This window comes from Amphiura filiformis, chromosome 4 (assembly GCF_039555335.1).
Source record: "Amphiura filiformis chromosome 4, Afil_fr2py, whole genome shotgun sequence".
NCBI classification, from domain to species: Eukaryota; Metazoa; Echinodermata; class Ophiuroidea; order Amphilepidida; family Amphiuridae; genus Amphiura; species Amphiura filiformis.
In genome coordinates, this window is record NC_092631.1 from 49,019,997 (window position 1) to 49,045,534 (window position 25,538).

The 25,538-nt window shown below is 37.2% G+C and overlaps 1 protein-coding gene across 1 annotated transcript in view; it reads right to left on the bottom strand.

Annotated features, from left to right (window-relative positions):
• The window catches only part of LOC140151000 (E3 ubiquitin-protein ligase HECW2-like), a 132,168-nt gene that overhangs the window by 91,005 nt on the left and 15,625 nt on the right, over positions 1 to 25,538 (bottom strand). The window contains 1 exon segment of the mRNA XM_072173187.1: positions 12,396 to 12,503. Coding sequence (XP_072029288.1) covers positions 12,396 to 12,503 — 108 coding nt within the window.

Here is a 25,538-nt window from a genome sequence, read left to right on the forward strand (position 1 = left end):
AAATAAAAGATGCCAGTTATATTCCGTTCTGAAACTTTCAGACAATATTTTTAACATTAATAACATCACAAATTCGCAACAAACCTAAATTATGAAAAAATCACCCACCGGTAGATTTTTGGCTATTTCTCCATTTACGATCTTGCCCAAAAGTGTCTCCTTTTGACATGACACGTCACATTTGTTGTCCTGGAAAGCTCATTCTTTTTTTTTGAAAATATTGAGTATAAAATCTAATCTTCTTCAAAAAATGGAGATGAGCCGTGTTACGCTGAGCCCCCAAAGTCCACGACTCAGCTTAGTTATGAGTTATGTTGATTATGAGTCAAATATGACACAGCAACATTTATCTTGGGATCAATATCCTTTCTACTAAATAAAGCAAAACACTAGTATTTTTCACTTCATTCTTCCATCCAGGAAACCATGTATATTTGGTAAAATACAAAGTTCTTATCCATTATGTGTGTGTGCTCACTGCTCATCAGACACTTTTGTCTTTTGTGAAATATGCACACACTGCCTGCTTGCTTTTAAGACATCCTCTTACATTCAAATAATTGTTTTTTTCATATTAGTTTATTACAAAATGTTTACTATTATTATCCATGCTTTTAAAGTCCATTTGAGATCTCTTGATGAAAAGTGCTTTATAATGAAACAACATATTTGATTGTCACCGACAGCCCGTACGTGCTGTACACATTTATAACTCTGATATTTCCTAGATACACATGCACAAACAAATGATTTTAAGTGCACTTTAGAAAATCTTGAAAGAATGAAAGATAGAAAGAATGAAAGAAAGAAAGAGATGTTGGCGCCTGTGTTCCGCACCATATTGTATGCACCAATGTGATGTCATGCTCTGAAGTTTTAAAATATAACAAACTCGGTCAAAAGGTCAATTTGTACACAACTGTGCAGTCTGAGTGCAAACCTAATTGCAAAATCCGTCACTTTTTTGACACATAGTTTTCTCATTCATCAAATACGGTGAAATATCAGTACTGTATAAATGTGTTATTTTCAAGCTTTCGCTTCTGATCAGTTCTGCGATTTCTTTAATTCACAGATTTAAACAGCTCATATTGCAGCCAATGGGTTACAAATATTTTTGCAAGGTCTTAAATTTGTGGTTACCTGTTTAACTACAAAAAGCACAAAAATTAAACCCCTGTGAAAATTCCCTGCTTACACTGCACAGACTCCACGCTCACTGAATTGAAATGGGTGCAATTCTTCAACTATTGACTTACACATGTCTGATATTCAATTGACCAGCTCCTAATACATCCCACCCCAGTAATTAGGTTTGTCACACGTGGAAAGGTCAACCGTAATAATCAAGTTTAAAAAACATCAAATGCGTGCAGGCTTGCAAATTTGAATGAGGCAACTATTATAGCTATGGTACATGGTCTAAGATGGTACGGTATGTAAAAATTGTATAGTGATTGCATTTACCAGTGCACCACATCAACTTTTCAATTGATGGAAAATCCTCACTCAAAAAGGATATATTATAATATAATCCTTTTCCATTTTTAATTAGCTTGACTGTCAAATGTCCTTGGCATTAACCCTAACCCTGGTGAATCCTACCAGTGCTTCGTTCACTTAAAGGGCATATCTTACTAGCAGTCACAGTGTGAGATTCAAAAAATCGCTAGTGATCATATGCTGGTAGCGTTTTCATAATCGCTAGAATCGTGCAATCGCTGTAAACGTCGGAGCGTCAAACTTGTCTTGGAGTCAACTGGCTTGCGATTTGGCGCTCGGGAAAACTAACAACTTATCGATCATATAGCATTCGCTCTGCAGATCAGCACTGGGTTAAGTCCTATATACTCCAAAATGTAGCTGCAATGAAATTAGAGCCAGATTTTTACAACCTCTGTGAGAAACTTTTAATCCAGTAATGAATTTCTGGCCATTGCAAAAAGTTGAATTTTGTTGAATTTCTTCACTATATCACAGCAATGTTCACTTCTGATTGGCTGACAGGAAATCGGTGACCTCCAAATGCATGAGCTATCATACAGTAGAGCCTACAGGAACACCTTCAATAGCGATACAGCGCATAGAGTATATTTCAATTTCATTGCGCCATGCTACGAATTCTGGGATGCTGCGAAAATGGAGTATATGACAGGCTTTAGAATAACGATTATCTCTCAAGGTCAGACTCCACACTTAAAACCTTATGGATGAGTTGCTGTCATCATCATCATAGTCATCATCTTTTTGATAAAATATACATCATGCAGCATCATAATATAAGGAAAGGATAAAAACTCAGCATCAAAATCGTATCGAGGTGACAACCTCCCTATCCTCATAACATACTCCCTCAAAACACTTCCCCCGCAATGGAAAGTTTATTGTTTCATCTTAATACACTTTAATATGATCTGAAAACGCATGTATACTTCCGTCATATTTTAATAATCCAAGTATGCACACAAGTATCCGTTGACATACATGTAAGAAATACCCAAAATGAATTCCTGGTTTACAACAAATGGCAATGCTCAATTGAAAAGCATCATAAACATGCGTGTATGCGAAACTATGCATAAAATGTCCATCTATCAGAACTGTATTCCCAAGACTCCACTTACGCCCAGTAGGCACGCTAACATGCAAGCCATTACAGTACCAAATGTTCAATAAGATCTCACGCTGACTCGAAACAACATTTTGCTTGAATCTCTAATCTACTTACGATACCTTGTTCCCGTGGCTGTAACAACAGCATAGCCAAGTCCATGGTCGTCCAAGTAAACCATCTACCAATGATAACCAGTTTACCATTGACATTGAAGCCAGATATCACTAGCGAGCATACTAGCGTAACACGGCTCACCGACATCCATGATAAGCATCTAATAACTTGGGTCGCAATGGGAGCCAAATGTGTTGATTAATAACACTATCGCTTTATGACACATAATAATTGCAGTAATATTCCTATCGATATTTCCATCGTTTGTTATCATTACTTTGATGACGTACAAAACCAACGGGAAAAGTGATGGCAATTGGGTAGTGGTGGGGTAGATGTACTTGTGGTAGGGGCATGGGTAATGGAGCAGGCACATAACCAGCCTGTTTATTCCGAGGGGGAAGCATGGTCTGAATGAAAAACTTCGTCCCAGTTGGATGGACACTGGATAAAAAAAACGGATTTAAAATTAATTTTCATTCTCTCTGATTTTTTAGGGGCATCTGCCATCCTGTGGTTACACCCCTTGCATTTCTGTGCCACATGTAGTTATAAACCAGCACATAACACAGTATTTGGAAAAATTAAGACAATTGCTAAACATGCTATTAGGGCTAGAGGTCAGACAATAAATGGAATCATTCATAATTGAATTTGTTAACCCTAACACTGTCCATAGTTTTTTTGCCATCAGAAGGTAAAGGAATGAGAAGAGAGAAGATGAACAAAGAAGTCACTTGGTACCCCCGGCAATCGAACCTAAGACCCCTCACGTTCCAAGGGGTGGGGGTACATGCCCTGGACGCCACCCTTGGGGGTGCCGAATTGACTAATTCGGCATCAATTCTGCACCCCCTCCAAGCGACGATATTCAAAATAATTTGCAATTGTTTCAAGAATCGGTTTTGGGGGCGCCATTATGTATCCTTAGCCCTGGGCGCCACAACCCCTACATGTAGCTACGCCACTGTGTTTGTATGTAATAATTAACTCAATTTTTGAAAATACCTCCTTTGGCCCCCATGGAACAGTCCTGTCACATATGCTTCTAAATGAGTGGGTGTGTTTTTTTTGGGGGGGGTGACAAAAGTCAGACAACCTCCACAGAAACATTATCATTAACTATGATACAGATAGCTGTACAAACATGCATTATTGTAAGACCATCTATCATGATGTTTTTGCTGATGGTGGATCTGCCTTTCATCTTTTTCATCAAAGAAACACTCATTTAGAGGCATAATGCTTGTAGATCTAAGGAATTCTATGGAATGCCGATGAAAAGGGATAAGGGTAACTGTTAAAAAGAATTCAATATGACTTCCAGTATTGTTTGATAGTCCCTATAGAAAAATATAATAATCTATCTATTTCCATTTCAATATATCTTCTCCTTTTTGTCTCCCTTGCCTTTCTCTATACAATCAGTTATAAATAAACTAGGAATATTTCTCCTTAAAATGCTGAACAGAAGGTGTAAGCAATCCCACTCATAGTAAGTTAGTGATCAGTTCCGCAATGATTGAGAGAAATTCAATAGCTGTCACTGTTCCCTGTGTAGCACCAAATGGCACTTACCTTTGAAAGAAAGAAAAAATCATTAACATGTCTAACATAGTTTCCTATCATGAACCTGTCTCTCTCTGCGCTAAACAATGCGTTTTCCTAATCTTTCCACGTAATACCAAAATCTTAGCAAAATAATATGTACATAATGCGATTGCATATATCAGATGCTCCGCTTTCTTCTTATGTTTCTACCAATATTTGCAAATGGCAAAGTTCAGGATATTAAAAACCCACATGCTCTTGGGAAATGAATAAATTGATTTTATTTTTACCCCCTCAATATATATGCCAGGTTAACTTGTAACATGTGGATTGCTCAATTTATAAGGAATCAACGTTGAATTTTTAATGAGAACTATGATAACAGCAAATGTTTCCCATGTTGAGATAATTTCTACTGTGAGATGATAAGTGCCTTCACAGCATTGTCTAGACGATTTAAGGCTAGAGGTTAGCTATTGATGCTTTATTGGCTATCATTCCGTTGAAGAGGGAATATCCATATTGGGATTTCCGTTGGCAAACCAGTGAATGGCAAACCAATGGGGTTTTAAAATCCACTGAAAATTGCTCACAATGTAAATTAATTAAAATCATAGTGAAAGAATAAAAACAAAACTTTGTATCTGGTCTCAGATGCAAAATGGTGGATTTTTTTTAATTTATGGGAACATATGCCTGAAATATTGTCACATCAGTGCAGAGTATGTATATTGAAATATGAAAATAAGAGGGACAAAATATATGTAGATTTGAATAAAGCCATGATTTTTCCGTGTTACAAAATTTAAATTCTGTGTTACAAATTGGACGATTCCGTGATTTTCCGTTTTACATTATAAAGCACTGAAAAGTGCATACATTCCCATACAAGCATGTTTTTAAAAGTGTAATTTGTCTTACATAATTATATGCACCTTTTTACTGTAGTCGCCCCTCAACATCCCCATTAAAATTAAGCATCATCAATTGTCTTGTGTGTACTTCCGATAGCTGTATCGGACAGAATCTTGCCTAGAATAAATGCTAGAATGGATTGTTTAATGGTTGATTACTGCTAAATTATCACTTTTCTTTTCTTTTTTTTTTTTGCAAATCAATACAAAAGTTAGACATTTTACACAGATTTTCACTACTTTGTGGCATTTTCAAATTTCCGTGAGCAAACCCAGAATTCCGTGAATTTTTCCGTTTTTCCGTATCACAGAGAAATCATGGCTTTAGATTTGAATGGCTTTGAGTGTGATACAATTATTATACCAGATATAATATTTTTGTAGCAACATATTCTTGCATCAAATGAAAATAAGCCATTCAGCATTATTATTATTATCATTAGGCCAAGTAAAAATAAAAACATGTTTCTAGTCCAGGTTTTAAGAAGAAAAAAAAAAAGGAGGAGGGGCTTTTTATTTTTTTAATCGAAAAATAGCTGTAAATACCCTTGACATCCTGGACATCTTTCTTCAAAATTTACAACTGAATATAAAAAATAAAAGTACATTTGAAGCAGCCTCAGAAAAGGAAGCGGGAGGAGACGAGAAACATGTTTTAGTTTTTGCTCAGCCTTATCATCATCAGACTGACTTGGTAAAAAAAAATTAATTTTGACCGATTTTGAGCGAATAGCGCTGAGTAATAGTGAGTATGGTAATTCAATGGTCCCGGAGCAGGCTAAGGGGTCGGAATCTCCAATCAGCACTTTTAAAAGGATGAGATCTTTAACATTTTAACATTTCAGCCATAAATTATTCCATACCTTGCATCAAATTTGAATAAGGAGTGACAAAACAGAGTTGTTGAAACAGTATATACATATTGACTTGAGTACTTGACCCTTTTACATTACAAAAACATCCTTGCTAAAACAAATTTATGTATAAGGCTAAACAGCTCCTAACGTATCTCCATCAGCAGAAGAATAGTACATTTAGAATTACTTGAAATTAAAGAAAATGTTGCATTGATCAATGTGCATTATGGTCATGCGCCATGAATTGGGGGCCAAATGTGTTACATACTAAAAAATTGAACAATTTACATGTTTTTGTACTTAGACTGATCTAATTCATAAACTGTTCATCAAAACCCTATAAAACTATATATTACTGTAAAGCTTAGGGTACCAGCAATACACATGTACAAACAATTGGTCAATGTACAGGGTGCCACAAATGTCATATAGGGTGGAAAAGTTAAATTTTGGTTCAAAACGTATACAATTTTGCCCAGGGGTAGCGCTAGGTTTTCAAAAAAGGGGTCAAAAATTTCAAATGTTGTGAAATTGTGGATCCAAAACAATAGAAATAAAAGGTTCAAATGACCCTTTAGCAACCTCTACATGGTAATTTTGTGCGCCAAAAGCTAAAAGAATGCGCCCATGACCCCATGGCGCAGGTTAGCGCTACCCCTGATTTTGCCCCACTAACAACCATTTGCTTGTCATCTTTTTTTTTTTATTACAAACAATTTTATGCAACTTTCTGAGGAAAACAAACCAATGTAAACATATCTTTTAATTTCAACTTGATTGAGCAAAATCCTTCATATGAGCCACTATTCTTGCATCAGCTTACAATATAAATCGGTTCACTTGGGTTAGCTCTTTTGAAATTCACAGTGCTCCTACAAAAAAGCTATGTCTTCAGGTCAGGTATTTCATCTGGTTATCAAAACAAATGCAGGTACTGGTGTTTGTTTGACTTACTCTAGGTTTAAACAAGGCTGGATATATTGATTGAAAGTTTGACCAATTGTGACAGGTATTATTGCTACAATTAGTGATTCAGTATCATTTCATTATACAGATCCTAATACATCCTCAACACCGATATTATTTACCGAGGCAATGTATCATCATCCTCATAGCGATGATAATCAGTAAGGCTCACAAGTATCTCGTAAGAGCTAGGTATATAATGTTAAGTGCAGAGTTAAATCAATATGACACAGTGTATAAATCTCAATTATGTATTTCACACCACGATTGCATATTGACCCATGAATAAAAACACTGCTGGGCGAGCGGACGGCCAACCCACGTGCCCTACTTGGTAAAAAGTACGCTTTGGCACGCGCATGTAAAATACCAACATTAAGCACAGTCCACTAAACCCTATTCTGTCTTTGCACTAGTAGTAGTGGTATACTTTGATTAGGATTTATATTTCGAGCTATTTTGGTACGTTCACTGAAGTTTGAAGTAAATGTGCAGTATATGAATATGCAAGAAAGTAAAGCATTTTAACAGTAGAATTATAATCTACTTTCCCAGTACCTGATCGAATAGGACAGACATGATGGTCTCTACTCTACATGGAAGGGGTACAGCAAAATTTGTCTGTACAGCTCTAAAAAAGACATGAATTTTGCCTCCCCCCTTCCATTTTTTAAATATTTCATATATGTGGTGCGATCAAGCAAGATCAGTCTAAAAATCTGACATATTCAATTTTCAGTTTCTTATAGGATTGTAAACAGTGGCATGCGCAGCACATTGAAAGTGTGGGGGCCAGGTTGTTCAGTTCCCCCGAATGGAGTCTGATTAGGAGCAAATTTTTAACGTTTTTTCCCCCGAATGACCAACAAAAGTGCCCCCCCCCCTTTGCGCACGCCACTGATTCAGTCAATGAATTTTGAAAAAAGCAGGTGTGCTACAAATCGCACTCCTGGAAATAGTCAGGCGAGCTACAGGTGTGCTGTTAATTGCACTCGGTAAGGATTTTAGGTGTGCTATCATTTGCACTCGGTAAGAAGTTTAGGTGGGCTATTTGAATAATTGCACTTGATATTCAGATAAGAAGCATTTTATGCAAATTTCCCAGCACTGCCCCACGCACCTACTGCATGACATCACGTGCACAGAACTGACGAATCGTGTGCGTAGGATCGGTGACATTTTTGTAAATTTTGGTAACAAACACCTTGTGCATATTGTCTGTCTCCGTTGAAAAACTGGATCCTCCGCAGTAAAATCCACCATGACCACTAAAGCTTCCAGCAAAGTCAGAAAAAATATACCATGTCCAACAAAAAATTATAACTAGGCCGGCAAAAAACACAATTTTTTGAAGTAAAAAACGAGATCCTAAATTTTGAAAAGCGAGAAAAGCGAGATTTCCCTGAAAAATGGCACAAGAAGCTTTAAAACGCCCGAAAATAATGAAAATGCAAAAAAAAAATCCAAAATGTTGCCTGCCCTCTGTTGTTCAGATTAGGTCAGTTTAAATATAAACAAGACTCACTGAACTGCTGGCGTGAGTCGAAGAAAAAGTGACAAAATTTGACCTTGAATTATGTTTTATAGCCAAAATATTACAGTAATTCCATAAATATAATGATATTTGGCCTAAACTTGAACTCATTTGAAATGAAATGTCATATTTTATTGAGTAAAGTATGACTTTTCCACTCGTCCATTAAAGCTTGCAATGCTGCTGAATTCTGCACTTTGGCGAAGTTGGACGAACTTTTATGGCATAAAGCAATATTTTTACAGTAAGTGCACTGCTTGGAAACAAGGTGCGCTATAAATCGCACTCGGTAAAGTGATTTAAGGTGAGCTCTATGCGCGCGAACGCACTCGCGCGCCTTAAAATGCATTGACTGCTGATTGTAAACATGATTTGCAATGCTACATTTTGCAGGAAACCCCATTGAATTTGGACAACCGGTTCAAAAGATGCAAGCAGTTTTAAGAGTTTCCAAAACAATAGGAAATACTTCCTTTGTTTGGCTATATCTCCAAATCAATATTTCCGACTTCAACTGATTTTGCTTGATCACATCACATAATTGAATACCTGAGTGGAAGAAGGGCCCAACTCCATCAAAACTGTTTTTGAGATATTAGGAAAAAACTAAATATTTTGAAAAGTTTTATAGGCAGAATGTTTTCCTCTTCAGGGGACCTTTAATACATGAATATACAATATTTCATACATTCAAAATTAAATATGATGTTTCCATGGCAACGGTACAGGTCTTAATACTGAACTGGAGTTGGGCCCTTCTTCCACTAATATACTGCAAGTGCCAGTTCCGTAAGCAGATGTGTTATAAATAGCTACAGAAATTTGGCAATTATCCATTAATTGCACAAGTAGAAGCATGTCAAGAAAGTTTATTGTAGTGAAAAGCAGATTTCATGGATGAACAAAATTCCTCTTTAACCCAATATTTGTGGAAAAAGGGCCCAACTCCATGGAGTTGGGCCTTTCTTCCATGATTAAGTGTACTTGAAAGACTATTTGGAGAGTTGATTTTGGCTCATCTTTCACACACAAGGAAGAACAATCTGTTGGCAATAATATGCTGGGTCTAACTCATTTTTGTAAAAAATTGGAGTTGGGCCCTTCTTCCACTCAGGTATTCAATTGTATTTCATTTGTACAAAACAGATTCAAAACATTAGCTACTTAACCAAATAAATCCCTTAAACTCAAAGTAAATTAAACAAGCGAGAGATCTTCATATTTCTGTAATTCACAAATCCTTGTCACTGGCACTTGCCAAATCCACAAAAATTTTAGGCATGTAAACATTTTCTTCTAAATGCTAACTTCAGTACACAATTACAAGCAATTTTCATCACATTCAGTAACCTGGAATTGCGCAGCCTTTGAAACTAAAATGCATTGTTATCCTTTCCATTAATATGATTTTACAATAATATATACTATGTTAAATAAAATTACACCTTGCCTACATGTAAGTACTACTTGTATTTTAAGCGACATTTAGGAAAATTTTTATAAAGCAGTGCAGTACCTGATGTAGTACATTGTAGGACTTCTACCGGACAGTTTACCTATAAATATATTCCAGTCCTTGACTATACTTACGAGTCGCATTTCCTTGTACGTCTACAAACTACACAAACATGCATGGCATACAGTCAACCTCCAACATCCTTAGCCTATATACTATTTTGGAGTTTTCACCGGTGTTACAAGATCCAAATGCATGCACAGAGTGTACAAATGTGCAGGCTGCCTCATCATTAACATTTCAATTAAAGAGTTCTCTATTCAATTCACAGCCTTGTGAAATAATTGTGTCAGAGTGTAACACTACAAGAGGGGCCTTTGTAGATCTTCACATAATGAATTTACGCTGTCCCGGTACAACATGAATTTCCTTCCAAAATTGTCAATTCCTACAGCCAAATTGCCTTGATACTATTTTATATGCAGAGAAGGGATAACTACCATCACATGCAAATTGCTTTCCCCGGTATGTGTTGCATGTGTGGAGTGGGGCACTTGGATTTGACAAGGGGTATAACCCATGAACATGGGCTCTAAAAATCAAGTATTGTATGGAAAATGATATGCATCAGGGACAGAAGAAAATGATATGCATCAGGGATTGTCTGTTGGAATTTGCAGGAGAGCATTAAATAGCTCTTCTAGAGCCTTCAAGGAGCTGTTTAGAGCAAATTACAATAGAATGTAAGAAATGATCAACTAAGGAGAGCCAAAATCAATCAGGTTTAAGGAGAGCAGTAGAGAGTGATTGCTCTCACTCTCCTCAAAGGGCAGTCCCTGATTTATTGCATAGTAGTTTTTTTCTACGCAAAGAAGAATATTCTTCAAGTTTTAAAGGGATGGGGTATGAGCGTTTGGACAGTATTTATTGTGGGACATTAGAGCACATCAGACATATCAAATTGCATTCTGAATACTGAAGAATGTCCTTCTGATATCAAATAATTTTGATTTTTTGAAATTCACAATGTAATACACATTTTATGGCAAATGATTAAAAATTGATATTTTTGATATTTAACAGTTCTCGAAGTAAACTTTATAAATCTGATATGAACTTAAAGTGTATGCAGGTGGGATGAAAAGCTGACGATCAATTGAAAATTTTGACCTTTCGTATTGAAGATTCTTTGGGGAAAAAAATCCATATCTTCAATATGAAAGGTCAAAATTTTCAATTGATCGTCAGCTTTTCCTCCCAGCTACATACACTTTAAGAATTTAAAACGCTCATCCAGATCCCCTAAATCTTCCTCAATATCAATGTGTATTACCGTTTAACCATACAAATTTGACATATGATGGATGGTAGTGATGAAGAGAAACTTCCACGCTTCATTTGCTTTACAGTTTATATCGCCCATGAAACATACATGTATGCTATCTATGTTTGCACATGTGATAAATTACAATCATGATTTTCAGTAATATTTCTTGTCACATTAATGATACAGCAGAGAAGATATCTAACACTTCCCACAATGCATTTCTTCACTGTACTGATTTGCTATTCAGTGCAACATGGGTCAATAGTGAACAAAAATACCTCAATTGCAAGATCTGGATGAGCTCTGTTGAAATTGAGGTATTTTGTTACAACTGGCTCCGTTCCTCTGACCGTGATGCCCCAATTGCGAGCGCGCAGCGCGAGGTGGTTTAGGGAGTTGGATTGTCATTATCATGAGCACGTAACCAGTGCTAGTATTTTGTGTCACTATTGACCCATGTTGCATTGAACAGCAAATCAGTACAGGGAAGAAATGCATTGTGGGAAGTGTAAGCTACCTTCTCTGATGATGAAGCATTGACTAGGAAGATAATGAGAGTGGAATAAATTGAAGCTTTTCTTAAGGTCTTCCAGGTTTGCCCTACATTTCCAAACTAAAGGTGTAGTACTAGTAGTAAGGAAAAATATTATTGATACATCCATTGTGAAAATGAAATATGCATATTTCTTTGAAATCGACCCCTAGATAATAATAACATTTGTCTGTACATAGATGATAAATGTGACACAATCAAAAGAAATGGTTTGACAATTTTTGATTTAGATCTTATTAATTTTCTTCATTCATACTATAAAAAGTATGGTCCAAAACCCATTTAATTTGACTTTCAAAACAAAGTTAACCATAAGAAGGTATCACCTGTTGTTACCAAGAACTCAACATCAATATTTAGTAACATTAGACTCAAGAATTCCTTTTTATGTGTCACAAATATAGTTCTTTCTCAACTTTGATATTTAAAATGAATTGCATAATTCACCAAAAACATGAATTGTTAAATCTATTGAAACATTCTAATTTAATTCCTTCTTGCGTACTTACGTTTCATGAAATGCGGCTGTGGCTCTAGTATCCAGATGATTTGTCCTTTCTCCACGCCGCTAATTCCACGATTCTTGTAGCTGAGGTAACCTGTCGGATTAGATTCGCCTGCACAATGATACAATAAAACATATCAAAAAGTTAACATATATTATAAAATGATAGCCCAAAACTAATAAGAGTCTGGCATACTGTAAACCTACACAATTTCATGGGTATTTTATTTCACATTATTTAAGCAATTTTCACAGGGACTTGAAAATTGACATGAAAATTATGGGTCAACCCCATAGAAAAGCATATAGGCCTAAACTCAATTTTCCCAGGAAAATTTGTGGTCATTTTTAGGAGGGTCAAAACTTTTCAGGCCCCCCCCCCCCTTTTTTTTGCATCAGGCCACCCCAACAAGTGTTTGTGAACAGTCCCTAATCTCCAGCAAAATTTATCTATACCTCGTGACATAAAGTACTTTTACAGAAATACAGGTAAGTTCATGACCATTCATACTGTATTTATACCTTATCTTCTTTTAAAACTTTGAAAGCAAAACATTTCTGTCCATTTTACTTTTTTTTGGTGTAAATTTACACCCTGTCACAAATCAAAAACTGTTAATGTTTTACATAGTCAAAATAGTCTAGACAAAATTTTCAACAATGTATACTCGTATGAACTTGCACATGGTGCAATAACTCACAAAATATATGTCAGCAACATTAATTTATATTATATTAGCATCAAGAGTATTTTTTATCACCTCTTTCATATTTAGAAGAAACCATATAAATCGAAAATAAATCAAAGAAATTGACCTGAGCTAAGTGGAAACAAATTCATAATTCTACATTAAATTTTCTTTGAATGGTTTCTACTGCCTAACAGTATACTTTACTTAGTAGTGCACACAAACATGCACCCCATACACTCCACACACACACCCCCCTTAAATACCCCCACAAAGAGAGTAGTGCTCACAAATTTATTAACCCTAACGGCCCAAGGGCTTTTCGGCGACGAGGATGAAGGAAGGAATAAAGAGAGAAAAGAAGGAAAAAAGTTGTTTGCTCTGGGTGGGATTTGAACCCGAAACCCCTCGCATGCCAAAGACGCGGTCGGCGACACCTTGCCACGGGTCTTGGGCTTCGCTGGCCAGCGAAACCGTGCCTATATATCACTTAGGGCGATTGCGTCATGACACCACGTGGGATGCACGCACGAACAGCGCATATACATGTATCAAGTAGTATTTTGTAGTACACGGTACGATTAGGGTTAAAATACAGCTGCAGCTGTATCCTATTCATGAATGAAATTATTTTGTTACTACTAGATGTATGACATGACCTACATATTTTCATGTTCACCTGAATCTTGATGAATCCTTTATTTCAAGGAAAAATATAAAGGCTAGTTCAACTAACTGGAAAATTATTCATCAACACACAAATATTGTTTTACAAATCTATATCCACTATGACCAGTAAATGGTCATGGCCATCAAAAGTAAAACCTTGACTTTCATTCATTAGTTCTACTACTCCATGTACCTCTAGAGAAAAGTTGTTAATAGAAAGAGTCATGTGGTATTGATGCAATGTACTAAAACCTCAGTCATATGAGACATTGACAGTCTGACATTTAAACAGAAATATGTTTATGACAATTTCAGACAGGTATTTCTTCAACTCAATTCAACTACAGGAGTTGCAAGTTGCATGGTGTGCTGAACAATTTTGAAGCAGAAACAAGGGCTTAACCGGTGAGCCGTCTAGCGTCCACCCATAATAATACATGTAGATGGGCAATCGCAAATTTGGGAGACCTAAAGATGCCTAAGCCATCTATAACACTTTCCATCAAAATCCCTTATAAGATCAATTTTGGTAGAATTTCCTTTAAAAACTCAATTTTTTGTATGACTTGTAATTTGTATACACCACAGGTTTATCGGAAATCGACTTTGAAACCACATTTTACATGTGTCACATCTAGCTGTTCACCACTTCTTCCTTCCTTCATTCATTTGTTTATTCAACATTTACTGTTATTTTTGTTTGTTACATTGATCACTTCAATCACTGCTGTCCATGCATAGGGAAATCAGGGGGGCATTTAACACAAATGACCATACGGGTAGTCGGGTACGCTCCACTTGGAAAGACCCGTTTTTGGACCATGAATGATCCTAGCAAGTGGCTATAAAGTCTAGGGATTCCAAATCTGCGAAAGAAATTAAAAATAATGATATAAAAATAAAATAGGTTCAGCTCTAGTTTGACTTTCATTTCAACGTTTAAAAAAGGACCCCAAATTACTGACTTAGCGCTAATTAGGTTGAACAACGTACAACAAAAGTGACCTAATTTTTAACAAAGGGGCAATCCCTCACTAGGATCCACAACATGTTCATCTATCAGGGCACAGTTCTTTAACCCCAATACATTTGTACATTCATTGAATGACCTTTGACAATTTAGGTACAAAAACTCATACTCTGCAACTTGATGTAAAATTTTGCACTACCTGTGTTTATATGAGGTTATTGAACTGTGCCATTTGGATGAGGCCATTGTAGTCCATAGTGTCTACTACCCTACTTATCTTAGTAGTTTGGGAATGATGTATGAGGTTGTCTAGATACCTTAGCAACAATTTTTGGCATCCTCATTGTTCTACTGAGTTACTTATTGAGCATCTTACCATCATCTATCCAATCCATCACATATGAGGATACCCTTTTCGGAGACCAAAATACCATCTGTAACTATAAGGCTGCAAGATCGGTAGCAAAATGGATTTTTTGATTTTGATTTTTCCATTAAAAATGCATTGTTTTTTTGCAGATATTACCAGTTTTTATTGTTATTTTTGAAAAATCACAATAATGAATTCAAGTGAGGGACAGAAAATGAAGTGAGGGTGGGTGACGGGAAACACAATATCGACTTTCATTGGCCTACGGTGTATACGATACCGCCAGTCAAGCATATTACCAGTAGTGTGTGCGCAGTATTAGAAGGAACTGGGTCATTTCTAATGTTTTACATATTCAAAGTCCCCTTATTTTCTGTAGAAACCTGGACATTTTTGGGTGTTCAAAGACAATCAAATTGATTGGAGAATATCAAATTGCTTAGGGAAGGACAAATCACAGTATTTTCTGTTCCAAAATGGTTGAGTTCAGGTCAAACTATCTTGAATTAAGATAAAATAACCAACCTCATCTCATCCGTTGAACTTGTACCGATGCACTGTCTTACAGTCACTTTGTACTGTATTGTTTTGTATCTAGAAGCATAGGGGTTAAACCTTGCATCATTATATTATCGCGCTATATAGTATAGATGAGAGTAATGTTAGAAGCCATGGAAAAGGCTTCAAGGGAACTTGACATGGTGTGCTGGTAGTGTGTGACCAGTAATTAAAATAAATGTAGACTGCATATTGGCTGAGGCTGGTTAAATGATATGCACCAATAAAGGCTTTGAGTAAGAAGGGCAAAAGAAATTTTCACTGTGGTCAATATTAAAGTAAATCATCACCACAAGTTCTCCTCTCGTTTTTCTTTTGTCACCACCCTCCCCTACCTCTACCACTCTCGTCAATTTTATCTGTCTGTCTGTCTCTCCCTCTCCCTGTCCTCCCCCTCTCTCTCTATCAGAATACACAAACTTTAGGATATTGAAAGTAAAGACCATTCATTTTCTTTCTGTATAATTTCCATTTTCTTCCTTCTTCTTTTTTTTTTTTTTTTTTTTTTGGCTTCTTTTCTCCTCAAACGTAAACTGAACAAAATACATTGGTCCTATCGCAAGACAATGTACTTGTTTACACTGTGTCATCAACAACTGGGTCGTTTTTACTTCACTGCAAAAGGCGGATAACTATCCTGCATCACCCATCATCAACATCAATCCGTTCTGTTTCTACTATACTAAGACCATCACCGCATATATAGAGAAAAGGTTTTCCATTTTACCGGTAAAGAAAATGGAAAACTTTGTAAGATTAATGAATGTCATTTTAAGCTTTGCTTTGCCTTAAGGTGGTACCACACCCCTTGATGAATTTGTGACTATTTTTGCATTTTTCTCCAAATTCATGCTAACAATGTTTTGTCTACATATGTTGAGGGTGCAATTTTGCAATGAAAACTGTTGGAATATGGTATTGCAATTCACAAAATGGAATTTGCCTTTTAGAGAACGGGAAAACTTTGGTCTCTAGTGTAATATCTTGCATCACTATGCATCACCCATTAACCCCTTGCTCAGTAGAAATGCACCATTTGAAAATGGCTAGCTTGAAATGAGAGTATAGTTTGAATTTTTTGATCAGCTCGTAATCGGCGGGAATTGTTTGGCCTTTACCAGAACCTGTATGCCGAAAAGTAAACAAACATAAGGAGTGATATAGTTGACCTGTAATAGTCTACATTTTGTGTGTTAAGGAAAGTAGACAAAAGTATAGGACTTTAATTAATCATTTGTGATGCCTCTTGCGAGATGTCAGGAGACAATTCTCAAAATAAAATATTGATATATTAATCCGCGATGTCACAAGGCCCGCCAATTACGAGCTGATCACACTATAGTCATCAATCAATCACAATGTTCTTTTCCCTGTCATGGATCTGAAATTCCATCTAGGTAGGAATGCTCAAGATGATAGTCGTGTTCACATTGTCGGACGTATGCCCAGCGGAACTTGGTCGGCGCAAGTTGCTAGGAGCAGCGGTTGGCGCTGCCAGGAGTAGGTGCAGTGTGAAAGATGGTCAGCGTAAGTTCCGCCAGGCGTACGTCCGACGATTTACTCCTGACAAAAGTCAGGAGTAGCGAGCTGGGTGTAACCTCCGCCAGGCGTAAGTTGTAATGTAAACGCAGATTACGCCTGGCACCCGGAGTAAGTTTGACCTTTTGTTGGTCAGAACTAAGAAATTACATATTGCGTGGTTGATAAAGGTCACAGAAACACCGGAAGTGGTAGCCAATGTTTACGCCGACCAAGAGTGAATGATTGGTGGAACTAGTCGATGTACTGCTAGGAGTAGGCTAGGTGTGGACACACGGTAGGAGTAGGGAAAATATTTGTGAAATTTTGGTCAATGTTAGCGTAAGTTTACGCCGGGTGTAAGTCAAAATGTGAACACGACTGATATCCTATCATCAGTGTTCATCACAATACTGTTGTTTTAAAATTAGAGCTCAGCAAACAAGACGGTTCTTAATTAGATTGTAACAAGACATAATGCTGTCTGTAAGAAGCGCTACTTGATCCTCTGCTATTGAGACTAATGCTTATATAATTACAGCTCAAGTCAGCAGAGCATCTTCTTCTAGGTCACTTAAATATTATTGTTAGACATATCTATGGTTAAAGGGGAAGTTAAAAGGTACAAGGGTTAGTACTTTGTATGTTATTTGTTTGCTTGCTTGCTTATTTTGATTTTGTTGGTGTCTTTTGTTAATATTAGCTTGTTTTGGTATATATTGTAACATACAATACTAACCATGCAAGTTATGTCAGTGTAGTCATTATGGTTGAGTATTTGGCCACACAATGTACTTGAACATTGAAGTATGATGCAACACATACCAGTATCATAGTCAAATGTGCCCCCCCCAAAAAAAAAGACAAAGAAACAAAAAGAACAAACAACCACATAGACAAACAGTAATTCAAACAAATATCCCCTCTTGACCAAGTGTGGAGTTTGTATGAGTTTCACACACACACCTACGCACCCCAGCCCTACAAACCGGGCCCTACAAACACTTGGGGATTAAGAATCTTTGTACCAGATATTATACTGGAGATTTCAATCTTCTATCATGTTGGTTATCAACTAAATTTAACCTGAACATATTTTATTCAGTGTAGGTCTCTTTATTGGGAAGTGAACTACATGTACAGAATTTCTGGTATTGAGCACTGAGCATTTCCTTTATAACCTTTAATCAGTGGTATATCGGGCTAAAGAAAATAGATATTTTGTTGGCAACAAAGGAGTTAGTAACTTGCACATTTCAAGCAATAAATGAGTAACCTACATGTACATGTAACGTTTACTTCCTAAAGGAGTCGGGTACGTGTGTAGGTACATAATGATGAAGCAAAAATATTGAAATTGAAAATGAAATACAATCTCTATAAATCAAGCAAATGGAAAAATTTGTTATTCAAAGTTTTTGGGCTATTTGAGAGTTTCATGTGAGCTTCATTTTTGAAGTAAAAAGACTCAGAAATGTGATGTTTTTTCTCAATAACAAAGATATTCCATTTTCATTTTGTGAGGGTATTGGTCAGAATAGTGTACATGTTATTTGCATGGATACGTGTCCGTCCAGTTCCCGCCTTATATAAATATATGATAGGACTTCCACACATGTATAAGAATCATATAACCAGCTGTAGAAAAGGTTTACATTGTACGGTTAATTATACAACATTTGTCTCAAGTTAAGGTGGTACTACACCCCTTGATAAATTTGTTACTATTTTTGCATTTTTCTCAAAAAAATAATAACACACTGGTAACAAAAGTGATATAGGGGCAAGGAATCCAGTTACTACACTGGAATTTCAGTGACTCAAGGCAAGCGGTACGTTATTTATGATAAGAAAATAGGTACCGCTAGAATGTACCTCATTTCTTAACATATAATGAACCACTTGTCTTGAATCACTGAAATTTCAGTGAAGTAATTGGATTCCTTGCCCCTATAATATAACTTTTGTTACCAGTGTGTAGTTATTTTTTGAGAAAAATGCAAAATTAGTCACAAGATTTATCAGGGGGTGTACAGTAGTACCACCTTAAATTATTTTTAAAACTAGTTTGACATTGGAAGCCACTGCCACCCATATACCAAATTCACGTACACCCAATTTAAGCACAGCACAAGCGGACTGTTAATGCGCATTTTGTGTTTAACATTTAGTTGTCTTTTTGGCTTCATGATTTTTGTTCACTCGTACTCCAAAAGGAAAAAAAATCAATTTCTTCTTTGCTTTTTCAATGTTACTCTTTGCCATCTTCCAAATTTCACAGATTTGACCAGTTTTCTATGTGGCATAAAGGCCAATGAATGAGACTTATGTTTTTGTACAAAATCAAACAAACACATGTACTTGAACATCTGATGTTTTTATGCCACCCACAGACAGATGAAATTCTACCATCTACATGTATGAATACAGTTTTATTACAACTGTGGATTTTAGGTTGAACATTAAAAATCAGTGTCACTAACATGCATACCCAAAATGCCCATCATATGTACCCAGCTTCTAACATATTGGTGATGAAAATGATGCTCTGTCAATGTACATTGTAACAGGTGTATCAAAGCATCAAATTACCACACTTAAGCCCGATCCTGACTCCACATCGCAGCGTGATGCGATGCTGCGATGCTATAAAAACTGTAATCTGAGCCAGGTTTTTACGAGCTCAGCGGTGAAAATTCTCATCGCGCGGTGGAAATTTGGGTCCGCGATGGAGTTCAACAATGTTCAACTTTTTTGCATCGGCGCTGCGATATCGCAGCTGTGCGCGCTTCCGATTGGCTGCTGGAAAATCAAGGTCGGTAGAATTACCTTAAAAGGAGATGCAGACCCAACATGCTTTTAAAACATCGCAACATCGCACGATGAAATTAAAATGTACATTTCAATTTCATCGCGATGCTCTGATTTTTGCAAAGCATCGCAGCATCAGCGCTGCAAAGTGGAGTCAGGATCGGGCTTTACAGAGTATAATTCATAGATTATTCTGTAAATTGTTAGACTAGTATTACATTGTTTGTTTGTTTGTTTGTTTAAATGGTCCCTCTATGCAGAGACACGCTTTGGTTCTGATGGGACAAGGCTCAAACAAAATGCTCAAGCCAAGTTAAAAAGTCGATATAAGCTTACTGGCCCAGATGGAAAAGTGGAACAGATTTGAAAATAAAGGTCAAGGAAAAAAAGTAGAAATTAAGTGCTGACGGAAATACAAAGAAGAAAAAAAAACAATTACAATATATTCAAGTATGAGTGTTGATAATAAACACAAGAACCCCAACTTTTATTACAAGTTACAACTAACAAAAGAAAAACGCATGTCAGAATCAGATGAAATGCTAATGCGACGTCACATAGAATATTTACATGAAGTAGCATTCAAGTTTCAACTGCCATAACATTTTACCGATTCACAAGGGAACAGATAAATGAATGGATCATCATATCATTGCAAATTTAGGAGGCACACTGGCACTGCTGTTTGAATGAGAATACACAGTACAGAGAAGGAGCTAGAGTGAATTCCACATTCAAGTCTCAATAGTTGTACAACTGTGAGCATGTGCAAGCTGTATCAAAATGATTGGTACTGCAGGTACCAAACAATTTTGATGTTTATTGAAAAGCCTGCCTATTCCAAATGCAACATTGGATACTCCTGAAATATCCAGAATGTATAGTTTATGACTTGTTATACAATTACTCTATAAATTATTTGGATCTTATGTTGATTTTGATGTGTCAGACTTGGACATTTATATGGGCTCGGGGTTATCATTTTCTTCGGAAAGGGGGTCCAAAATATACGTGGGGCGTAATTTTTTGGAAAGAAAAATAGGGGGGGTATTACATTTTTGTTGACCAAAATGTAGGTTGTTACAAGATGACTACCTCACCACACTTTTATTCCTGCAAATTTTATTTGTGCCACCGTCAAGAGTCAATGGGGTCGCTTCTACATGTACTACACTCCCGAAAGAACTAGAGTACGCCAGTACAGAAAACCATTTTGTAACCTACAAGCTATTATTTCTTATTTTGCATGACAAACCCAGAAATATTACTCACGGCTTGAGCTTTCGCCATCTTGGCTGATGGCTTGATCACAAGTGTCTGTTGTGATCTGGTCCACTGCGTTTCAGCTGGAGGTTGGATGCACTCTCACTCCCAGGGTTGAAAGTTGGTTTTAGCAGTGGATCATATACGTGACTGAGAGAATAAGCCCCGTCGTCGCGGTTGATGGTTTTGGCCCCCTTTCTGCGTATCTGTATTGCTTCTCTAATTCTACGTGATGTGGCGTTAGAGTCTTTGTCTAGAATGCTTGCCTCTTCCCAGTTGATGACGTGATTTTCCTGGGCGATATGATCTGTAATTGCGGATTTATGTTGTTCTGTAGTAGAAGCCTTTCTGTTGGACCTAGTGAATTTAGTGTCTTTGAGAGTTTGAGTCTTTCTGGTGTTCCTTTATCCGGACTCAAAGGGTCTACCAGTTTTCGCCGACATACGATTTATCGCAGCCTTTGCAGGGGATGTCATAAACTGCATCACTGGTTTCCATAATGTCTTTCTTGTCCTTTGGGTGAACTAAGATGTTTTTCAAGGTGTTGGTTGGACGCATCGCTGTGGAGATCTTGTGTTTTTGAAAGATCCTCTGTAGCTTTTCTGTCAGTCCTTCCACATACGGTATCACTACCATGCCTCTTGATGGTGTTTCTTCCAATTTCTTTGATTTCTTTTGTTTTTGCGGTTTATCATTCATCTGTTGTTTCACTCTGTCAAGTGCCCATTTGGGGTAGCCACAATCTGAAAGAGCATTTCTGATTTTGTTTTCCTCATCCTTTTTGTCAGTTTCTTCAGTTACTATGTTGTCTTTTCTGTCCATAAGTGTTCTGATGACACCAAGTTTTTGATGGAGGGGGTGTTGGGATTGGAAGTTTAGGTATTGGTCTGTATGCGTCTTTCAACTTTACAGAACCATCTTCCTTGCGCACAATAAGGGTGTCTAAGAATGGGATTTTCCCTTGGTCTTCCTCTTCATGCGTAAACTTGATGCTGCCGGTTGGATCGATCGTGTTTAAGTGATCGGTAAGTTTCTGTGTGCTGTCCTTTTGAATGATTTCCAGTACATCATCCACATATCTCCTCCAAAATTTTGGTTTGCAATCGATCGGAGCTGTCATGATGGCTTCCTTCTCCAGCCACTCCATAAAAAGGTTGGCAACAATTGCGCTGACAGGGCTACCCATAGCAGCACCGAAAATTTGGCGGTAAATATGCCCACGGAAACTGAAATATGTGGTGGTCAGGATGAATTGAAGGAGCTCAATGATGTCATCGGCGTTTAATTTTGTTCTTTCTTTGAGTGTATTATCGTCTTCCAGCCGGGTCTTGATGATGTCCAGACATTTCTCAATTGGCGTGTTGGTAAATAGCGACACTACGTCGTGCGAATTAAAAATATTGCCGTCATCAATGTAGACACCTGTCATTTCCTCGGCTAGGGATTTGGAATTGACCACATGGTGTTCAGATGTGCCTACTAGTAGAGCAAGGATTTCAGCAAGTGCTTTGGAAGTCTGATACCCAATAGATCCTGTGTAGTCAACTATTGGCCGTATGGGATTTCCAGGTTTGTGGATCTTGGTGGTGCAGTAGAGTATGGGGGTATTTTCCGCCGTAGGGTATAATAACCTGTACTGGCCTTCATCTATTTTATTTTCAGATTTGAGTCTTTTCATGATTTCAACCAACTTCCTTTTATACTTAGGAGTGGGGTCTTTGCTTAACTTTTCATAGGTGTTTTGGTCGCTAAGCATCTCATTAACTTTCTGTTCATAACTATCTTTAGACTGTACCACCGTACACTTTCCTTTATCAGCACCCATGATTAAAAGATCTTTAGATTTCTTAAGCTCACCTAGTGCCACTCGTTCTTCCTTGGTTATGTTGGACTTTGGAGTTTTTGCTGCTTTTAAAGTGCCTACTACCTCTGCTCTCAGACTTTGTGCCTCTTCCCATGGCAATTTCTTGCATGCTGTTTCGCACGCCACGATGTACTCATCATGGGGGATCTTGTTTACCGCTACAGCAAAATTCAATCCACGGGCTAACAGTTTCTGTTGTGGTTCCGACAAAGGTTTATCGGATATGTTTTTGACCCATTTATCTCTCCACTTCTTCAACTGGGTACCACTCAGGTCTGGCTCTGAGTTGCTCTCTTTCTTGCTTTTGGCTTCATGTTTGATTTTGAGACGATCTAATTTCTCCTTGTGTCTCAATTTTGTTTTGTTTTCGACCGATTTTCGCCGTAACCAAATGTGCTTCAATGTGCTCACACACTTCCGGGCCGCTGTCCAGTGTTTCTAGATCATTTTTCTGTGATTTTTGCGTGCGTTCCAAACATTTGATTTTGTTGTTTTACTACGAATACGCTCACCGATTAGGTCTTTCTCCGCTTTTTTGATGATATTTCTTGCCTTTTCCGTGTTGATTGGACAGCGGATTTTGAGGCTAGACGGAGTAATGCCATTGTCTTTACAGCGGTGGGTGAATGTTAGATGTTGGCGGTGTCGGGCTAATTTTTTCTCAGTATTCTCTATGTCACGTATATGTTTTACTGCGGTTGTCCGTAACGACTTCTGACTTCCGTAAACAGATGCATCAGTAGGGTTGTAGATCAAATTATTTCTTATTTTGCATGACAAACCCAGAAATATTACTCACGGCTTGAGCTTTCGCCATCTTGGCTGATGGCTTGATCACAAGTGTCTGTAAACCATCAACCGCGACGACGGGGCTTATTCTCTCAGTCACGTATATGATCCACTGCTAAAACCAACTTTCAACCCTGGGAGTGAGAGTGCATCCAACCTCCAGCTGGAAGCGCAGTGGACCAGATCACAACAGACACTTGTGATCAAGCCATCAGCCAAGATGGCGAAAGCTCAAGCCGTGAGTAATATTTCTGGGTTTGTCATGCAAAATAAGAAATAATTTGATCTACAACCCTACTGATGCATCTGTTTACGGAAACCTACAAGCTACTTTCGGTCAGATTTGGATATGCTGTATTGGAGCTTGTTACATTGTTGAAGTGACTTCCCAATTTCCCATGTCCAGGTGAATTGTCGCCTTCACCCAGATCTGTTTCTACTGGGTTCATTACCGCATGAAACCTCACATTACCGACCATGCATTAGAAATACACCAAATTGTTCATATTTGCTTTTCTGTTCATATTTTGTATTTTATCATAGAACATCAAAACTTTTATGTAATTCTCAGCTCAGGTATCAACCAGGTGGACAACCATTATGTAACATTTCTATGTTTAGAATGTCACAGAGAGATTGTATGAAATCAATGCGACCCTGCAAGGCAAAACCAACAAGCATAATGGTATTGGAATGATAGCTCTGCTGTGAGTGAACAAGTGCACAATACACTTACCTCTAGGATACTGAGACCTGCCCACTGTTGAAATCAACTAATTTGATCAAAACCAAATTGTCAGAGTGGTTTTATATTTTAATTTAAATTAAATTCATATTATCACAAGGCATTTTATTCCTTTTTTATGATCTTCAATGTTCCACTTTCCTTGTAATTTTATTTTAAAAAAATATTGTGAAATTATAATTTGCAGCTCAGTACTCTCCCTATTTGGTAAACAGAGCACAGGATTTTTTTAAATTATTCTTTTTATTTCATTCAAAAAATATTATTCCAATTTGTTTTTTATAAAACAGAGCACAGAACACTGATCCACATGACCAAGGGCTATGATGATAACATGGGCTAAAAAATCAATAAAATATAATTTTTGGTCATAGTTTTGGTGTGTTTTTTGGAAGGCATTTAAATGCAGACCTGAACAGTAAATCATTCACCACCTATTACAAGTTAACTAAGACACTACCATTGGTACCCCCTCTCCTGCCGTACAGTGTAGTTAGGGGAAGGGCACCCAAAAAGAGTCAACTTAACTGCTCGAAATAGTCTGATGCAGATACAACATACATTTTGACATTTTTTTTCTACTTCTGATGGTAGGGGCACAATGGGCACATACACTGTACTCTCTCATACACTTGCAATCTATGGACCTGACCCTCCAACTACAAAAATGTATGTGGTCTATCAAAATAAACCAACCGTGTATCACGAAAAACATGCCCCGGGGGGGTCACTCCTATTGTCACCATCCCCGATAATCAACTTTTGAAAAGCACCCTAAACAAGGATTTAACCCTTGGCTAAAACGACACCCTAAACAGGTAACACGCGCCTGTTTTCACACCCTAAACAGGGATTTTATTCTTTATATCAAATTTCATACCGTAAATTTCATTTCCGCATA